The following is an 8,034-nucleotide window of genomic DNA, read 5'->3' as shown; positions in this document are numbered from 1 at the left end:
TTAGAAAATAGAAGTAGCATCTCTGGGAAATCTCCCCCCAATGTTACATCACAGTACCGTCGAAGAAACGGCTGAGGGCGGGATTCAAGGCAATCTGGTTGTCAAACAAGGTGAAATGCTTACGTCACAAGTTTTTCTTTCTTAAACAAGGCTTTGATCGACACAGTTATAATTTCGCCTACAATGTGTGTGGCACATAAAACTCATGCTATCGCAATTTGTGTCCACAAAATGCTTATGATGCTGGGTTGCATTGCATAAGCCAGTGACTATGCCAAGCACCTCGCCTTGTTTGACTGCCTTGAATCCCACCCTCAGGCCTTAATCTCTTCAGCACGGTGTACTAACATGGGTGGAGATCTGCCAGAGATAGTTGCCGCCTGCTTCTATTTTCTAAACCCTAACCCACATGCTCCTTGTTCTTGAGCTTGGCATCAAAATTCAAAAAGGATGAAGCCATCAACAGAATGGTCAGGGCAAAGGCATCCTAACATCTGCACTCAGAAGCAAGCACTACCTTCGCTCACAAGATGGTCCTTTGCTTCAGGGCAATCTCTCTATTCGCAAATAGCGTAGCAAGCACAACCTCTCAAGATCACTGCACTGTTTTTATGAACATTTTAAGAAGAAAATTGTTGGTGATGTGTCTAAAGCCTGCCACTGAATCTCAAATACCCCCTTTACTAAATTATATACCACTACAGTACAGCAGGACACTCTTGGTTTGCCCTTAATCTACCTCTAAGGCAATCTCAACCTGTTTCGGTAATGGATATCTGCTCAAAGAGCACCCTGTAACCACTAGTTGGCGTCAGACAGAACCAAGCCAGGGGATAGTTATACTATGTTGCCAACTTGCTGTTGAACCTCCAAAATAACGGTATCTTTCATCAGCTGGGGGCACCGTGATTGGCGGGCAATCAGGTAGCGTAAGCTGCGTAGTTATGCAATTCGTCGGGGTTTGGAACGATGGACATCTGAGCTTCTTTTGGGAGAGAGTCGTCGTCCTCGGCGGGCTCAGCTTCTGCTTCGGGAAGCGACTCATTGCAGTGGATGAAGAAGGTGCGTTTTTCCTGCTGAAACAACCTGCAAACAGAACAACGTAAATGAGTTCAGATCATAGAACAATAAGAGACTGTCAACTGAAGAACAAGACGAAAAGATGGCACTTACGGGTTCTTGCAGAGCATTGGGCTTTGGACAGTTAAAACATACTTGCAGGAAGATATCTCCTTTATCGAACTGATCAGTACAGTGGGCTCAGAACAAACAAACCTAACCTGTAGGAAGAAGGCAGGGTATGTACTGTTAAATGCACTACTCGACAGGAGGACACCATAGTGATCAAACCGCTTGTAAGTTAGAACCACAGCCACAAATATTGCTACTTTCCTATTTATTTTTCTTACCTCTGTGTACCGCGGTATATCTGTGAGATCACATACAGTTCCATTTGTGTACACATGGACATGATACCTGCAATTGGCACAGAAACAGCAAATATTCATCAGAGTTCTGCTTCCAGATGTTGTTTGTATCCTTCTTTCCAAATTTAGTATCATACCTCTTAGAAGTATCTTTCACGTGATCCTCATCAGCAGACTCGGAGGTGTGATTGTCATGGTAAGCATCGGTTGCATCAGGGTCATATTCACCTAGAACATACTCTTGGATAACCTTCAAGAAAAGATATATACACTCAAAAGGCAACTCAAAAGTGCTAGCAGCAACCACGGCGTGCAAAGCATGCAGATATGTAACTGAAGCCACAGTAATTCTATTGGTGCTCAAAAGCTGTACCAACTACGAAGTGCATAGATAACACTGTGAAAGCATGAAGATACATAATTGAAACCGTATTATATTATTTGAGCAAAAGAAAAATTGTTTGCTTCTTTCACAATGTAAATGAGTTCAGTTCTAGCAATATTTGTACAGAAACAATTCGGAATTAGTTTTTGTGGAGGGTAGAAAAATCAACATAAGCACAATCTATTTACTATTAGGGATGCAAATTTGGAACCTTTAGGGTACCCTCTGACCCTACTTATAGTTCAACTAAATGAACTGAAGTTTCAAAAATAAAGTGAACGCTGGAAATTTAGTTCATTTGGTTGAACTAAAGAGGGTCGGAGGGTACCCTCAAGGTTCTAAATTTGCATGCCTATTTACTATGAGTCTATGACCCTCACAAAGAAAATGGCTTACCTTCTCATTTTCTACATGAACCTGTCGTATTTTTCCATAATAGCAGAACTCATAAGACCACCAACCTTCATGCTGTGTCAGCAACAACAGTAACAATCAGATCGTTTTTCAGGCATTCCATTAGCCTGGCACACATGCACGAGACCAAACATATGCCCCATGTGCTTATCATGCACAAAGAAAGAGTTGTATGCTCACCCTGTAGAAGCACTGGTCTTTGAGAACCTCCAGCAGTTCATCTGGCTCCTTTGGCTTAACTTTCCGTTCGCTTTCTATTATAACATTGGTTGCATTCTGTGGGACAATCGACTTCATGGTCTTGGTTTCTTCCACTGGTAGGTAGCAGGTGTATTGTCTCCCCTCGTGGTCCGTCATTGGTTCAGACTCCTGGCCATTCTCCTGCAGAAGAACAGCAAGTATCTTTCGTTAACAGTTACAATTAGCTAGAGGAATTAGGTTTGTCAAACAGCAACCTCTGCAGCAAGGAATTTAGGTAAAAGAAAGACCCAAATTCAGAGTTTGTAACTACAATGGCATGGGATACACATGACTTAGTAGAAACAATAGTGAATTAGCATTGCTTATAGCATATTCCCCTGTTTGAGAAACAGAGGATAGGCAGTTCCTCTTGCTATTCCTCACTCTTTTGAGATCTTAGCTAGTTACATACATTTAACATGTGATGGGCTGATTATTATTTCTTGGTAGTATCATCATCTTATTGCAATAAAAAAAAGCATCATCATCTTATGGCGGCTTAAATTCTTATTCGCTAAACCCGGCAATTCAGAACTGAAGAAAATCCCATGTTAACCTGCTGGTAGAGAACAGAACTAGGACTCGTCAGGAGTCAACCACTCACCGGGTGGTAGGGCGAATCGACTGGATGGAACTCCACGCGGTACCTCGGCTCGCGCGAGTTCTTCCCGAAAGGCACACCTGAAAATCACCAACAATTCAGAGTGCAGTCCTCCATCTAATTTCAGTAACCAACAAACCAACACGAGCTAGATATGGCAACCAGTTAGGAATTTTGCATCGCATTAGGTGAACACGGCGAGACAGTGGAGTGATTTTGAACAGCAGAGAGCTGGATCTGGCCAGGAAGCGCGCAAGGGAGACGCGAGAAGAAGAGGGGGTTCAGATTCCAAGGGTGGCCGGGAGGGGAGGGAGGGGCTGAGATCGGGATGAGGCCCTGGCGCGATTGATGATTACCTGAGGTGGTGAAGATCTGGTCGGTGGCGGCAGCGCCGGCGACCAGGAGCAGCAGGAGGAGGGGGAGCGGCGCGGTGGCGCTCGCCCGGCCGGCGAACCACATCGGCGACGGCGTCGTGCAGGCTCCGGCGGAGATCGGTCGGGAGTCGGTCAGAGTGGAAGATTGGAGACGACGCGACCCAAGAGTCGCTTCCGCCGTCTTCGAAGCCGGCCCTCTTTCCGCTTCCCGCAGATGGAAGCCGCATTCCCGGGAGGTTCGCGTATCAGCTGTTTCCGCCTTCTCTTGCTGCGAGGCTGCGAGTGCCTTCGCAGCTTTGATGTTTGTTTGGGATTGATAAGGTCTTTCCCGTGGTTTTGGTTAATTTAGACTAAAACTTAATTAAAATCACAACAAGAACTATGAAATGAGAGAGTGTTTTTAAACGGATAGATCATATATCGGCAACAAACAACCAGAGCCCACGCTCTGATGGCTGATGACACAGTCCACCGGCATCCAGCATCGAGATCCACCTTTAGCCACTCCATACCAGGAGCTAACAGGATTAGGCACATGGATTTTTACCATCGGCTCAAGTTTAGTGAATTCATAGCAAAGTGTTTGCGACCAACAAGTCAGATGTTGAATTGACTGCATCACACGTGTTCACCTTGCCTTGGTCGGACCATCGATGGCTCCTAAAAGCACTCAGCTTCTTTCACCTGCCTCCTTTTCCGAAATATGGATAATTCAGTCTATTCAACAAAGATATGCTTCATGAGAGATTTGGCCTCTCTTCTTCAAAGAGCTCCACGCGCCACCATCAATTTCACATATTTAGGTCTTAAAAACAGGTTGGGTGGCCACCACCTCCATTTTGTATTTGGCATACATAGCAGAAGGGGTATGTATTGGTGCCTCTCCTTCAAGCATTCATCTGTGTCGGTAGAGCACTGCCACGTACGAGTGAGTCTCCAAATGAAATGGTTTACTTTACTTGGACAAGCCAAGCTCCAAATTTTCCTCCAGGCTCGACTCTTGTCTTATATGCATCATGTGGGCTTGCACACCACTGCATGGGTCCTCCTGCACAAGAAGAGCACATGATAAATTCTTAATAGCATGACACTTCTCATGAACACATGACATTGCACCTTGTTCATGGAAATATACAAAAATAACATGGTTCCTGCAGGAATCAACAAGTTAAGTTTTAGTATGAGAGGAACATAAAAGAAGGGGCTCTGTTGGACAATACGACTCATAATATATTCATATGTTGACCTCTTCCAAATTAGCGGCTACACTATTGTCTACTGAAATTTTGCTAACCCTGCATATCTGATCTTGATACATTTTGTATGGACATCGAAACCTCTTTGCAAATGAACCTACGAAGGAGACCACCAATATATTCTCCCTTGAATAAAACATGTCAACGTACCAAGCATGTAGATGTACTGATCTGTAGTACAACCTAAAATAATTCGTCTAAGAACATGCATGGAAACCTAATATCTTCAATAATTGAGCCACAAATTTTCCTCCAAGCAAAACACCATCATTTTGTATGGCAAAAAGGGTGAACAGATATGCATAGGAACTGAATTCAAGAATGTTCGGGACATTTCTCTAGTCAACCTCTCACATGTAGAGCAAAAGCAATGGAAAACACTAAGTACCACTCCATAACATATGTGAGCAACACTAAATTTATGAATTAATATTGTAACTTCTTTCATCTATTACATGCTAACAATATCTTTGGTATGATCTATGATATCTTAATCACACCTATCGCGGAGGAGATAATGGTCAATATGAAAGAATGATTAGTTCCCTAAATATTCAACACTTGTCAGTATTAATGTAGAAAATGAAAATTCTCATAAAAGAGACAAGTGTGTATTACATGCAATACCTACCATAGCAAAATTCTTGTCAATTAATTTCTAGATATTATAAAACTTACTCCCCCCGTCCCACAATATAAGAACGTTTTTAACACTACGTTAGTGTCAAAAACGTTCTTATATTTTGGGACAGAGGGAGTAGTTTAGTAAGAAAGGCACTTGACAGGCGGTTGATTATTCGTTGCAGCTAACACAAATGAATCCCATGTGATGGGAAATCCTCATTTGATTGGAAAAGCCAAAACAAGATATTGTTTCTAGCTAGATCGAACATTCATGAAAAGCATATGTTATCAGGAAGGCAAGAAAAAGGCAGCATAACACAACTCTTAGTGAAATGAGAACTAGTCTACACCATGTAAGAAGGGCAAAAGAAAGCTGATTTTAGCTTTCAAACTACGTTTGCATGACATATGATATGGGACGTGGCAGTTCTAATGGTGCAGGTTGAGACTTGATTGCTCTTTGTGAAGCAGGAAGATGGCCGTGTTCACGAGTTGACGTCTGTCGTGTTGAAGTTTGAGTTGAGTGGAAACCTAGATGCTTGAATTACAATCTACAGTTACCAACAACTTCTTCCGTCATTCTTTCTACAAATTTGACCAAAATAGTGTACTTGTCTATTGATTGAAAAAATATATGAGTTCCAGCTGATTGAAACAAAAATTTGCGAGGATTGTTGTATTTGTTTATTCAAATTGCAAACTTTGGTTCAAGTTTCATATGCAAATAACATACCATAGTTTTTGTATGGTACTTCACAACCCAAAAACAAAACAATGGCGTAAGTTATAACTAGAAAATGATAAATCTGTATCAGCAACAAGAATATAAAAAAGTAAAAGGTAAAAAGAATTCACATATAGTTTTTTGGCTATTCTATAATGTTATTTTTTACTGCTTGTAGATTTAGAAATCCCCGTGAATAACAAACCTTTCAAATATTTACATGACATTATTTTTACTACATGTGAAGAATTAGAAGTTATATTGGAAAATGTATGAGTTGTCATTCTTTACATCTAAATTGTATTAGCATATTTCTCTGTCAAAAATTACAAGTTATATTCGCCTCCGACAGGCCTGCTCGACAACAAATGAATGGGATTTTGAGCCGAGGCGAACTCCTCCGCCAGCATGATGTGGCTTTTCATGGGGCTGATTGTCTTGATGGACTTAGGACTTAGAAATGATTTTCGGTAGTTGGTAAGTAATGATTTGTATGAATTAGGACTTAGAAATTATATGCTCTTTGCATGAAATTTTAGGTTTTCAAAAGGTGGGTTTATGTTATGATAGAATTTTTTTTCATCGTAGAACATATTTTAGTTTTGACGTGTGTTGCAAGTGCATGCTTACTAATTAGATTAGTTTCCATATCTACAGAAGCATATTGTTTTCAGATAGTGGACTCTCCAACCGCAAAAGGTTTTTCCTATAAGAGTGATTCAAATAAAATTTGGACCCGATGACAATTAAAATAAATTTTTAATACTATTTTTTTATACTTTATTTAAAATTAGTTTGATCATACTACATTCTTAATATTTTTATACATAGATAGTATAGTTAACCATCATAATAATGTTGCTAAATATTATGTATAATGTTTTTATTATACAATTATAATGAATATCACTCAAAAATTAGCTTCCACTAAATTCAAATTTTTTGTTCTAGCATTTTTTGGAATTAACTTCGGACAATTGCATATAATATATAGTGTGTACATATACATATTTGCATGTATATGCATTTGTTGGTGTATATTTTAATAAGGTAAATATCATGGTAAAGATCATTAAAGTGTACCATCTAAAATAACATGTTAACATTGGTTTCCGTTGAATATTAGATAAACACATTTTAGAACTTCTATAATATAAATTGAATAATTGTGCCTTGCAAGTTGAGTTCAATAACAAGTTCACAACATGTGCATGCTTGGCTACAAATGTGTACAACTATAATCAAAGATATGAAGTGTATTCTTGTCTATTGGTAGTGTTCCAACTTACAAAACCTATATATCTTCACAAATTTACATACAGTAGAAACCATAACAGTTTGGCACCCCTTGTAGTCTGGTGACTTGAATTGCTTGGCTACTTCCAACTTAAAACCATCCGAATTTATGCCTAATTCAGCCTAGCTAACCCATAACTGATAGAAAATCAATTCTTCAAATTGCTCACAGTAATATAACTGGATATACGACCATAACCTTATGTCTGTTTTCCATGTTCCGTCCAAAGGGCGTGCATGTTTCTATACCCAAATTTGAGCACTACTGAGCACTAAGGCAATTTTGTTCTTTTCTAGTTTATGCATTTACTCCCAATTGAACCAAAGAACATGGCTAGCCAGCGCACAAATTTAAAATGCATTTTATTCAAGTTGATAGATTTCATTTGATCTGATGAAAAATATTTAGCTTGAACCAATTGTTGCAACATGCTGAAAATAGAGAAGTCTTGCCCAATGCACTGACATACCCATAGCCATAGGTTTGACCCGAATTTTATTTGGGAAAATGACAATGGCAAGCACTCAGTGGTTTTTGTTTGGGTGCCCATTACACTGTTGTGTTTCACATTTGAAATAGGTTTTCTAGCATTTGGCTTAAATAGAAGATCCAGCTAACTTGTGAGATAGAGTTGTCATAGTTTTCTCTTGAATATCAGTTAAGAGAGTTTCAGGCATGCATATCTTATGAAA

The 8,034-nt window shown here is 39.8% G+C and overlaps 1 protein-coding gene across 1 annotated transcript; it reads right to left on the bottom strand.

The window, feature by feature from the left end:
- Positions 1–573: 573 nt before the first annotated feature.
- On the bottom strand, positions 574–3,717 carry LOC123149533 (protein OS-9 homolog). Its single transcript, XM_044569213.1, has 8 exons — positions 3,424–3,717; positions 3,071–3,147; positions 2,407–2,607; positions 2,209–2,280; positions 1,565–1,677; positions 1,410–1,476; positions 1,174–1,280; positions 574–1,086 (listed from the first exon to the last, which is right to left on the bottom strand). Exons 1-8 carry the CDS (start codon positions 3,524–3,526, stop codon positions 921–923), a joined length of 906 nt encoding a protein of 301 aa, XP_044425148.1. The 5' UTR covers positions 3,527–3,717; the 3' UTR covers positions 574–920.
- Positions 3,718–8,034: the final 4,317 nt, after the last annotated feature.

This window comes from Triticum aestivum, chromosome 7A (assembly GCF_018294505.1).
Source record: "Triticum aestivum cultivar Chinese Spring chromosome 7A, IWGSC CS RefSeq v2.1, whole genome shotgun sequence".
NCBI lineage: Eukaryota > Viridiplantae > Streptophyta > Magnoliopsida > Poales > Poaceae > Triticum > Triticum aestivum.
The sequence above is the reverse complement of the archived record's forward strand: the minus strand, read 5'-3'. Positions and strand labels throughout refer to the sequence as shown.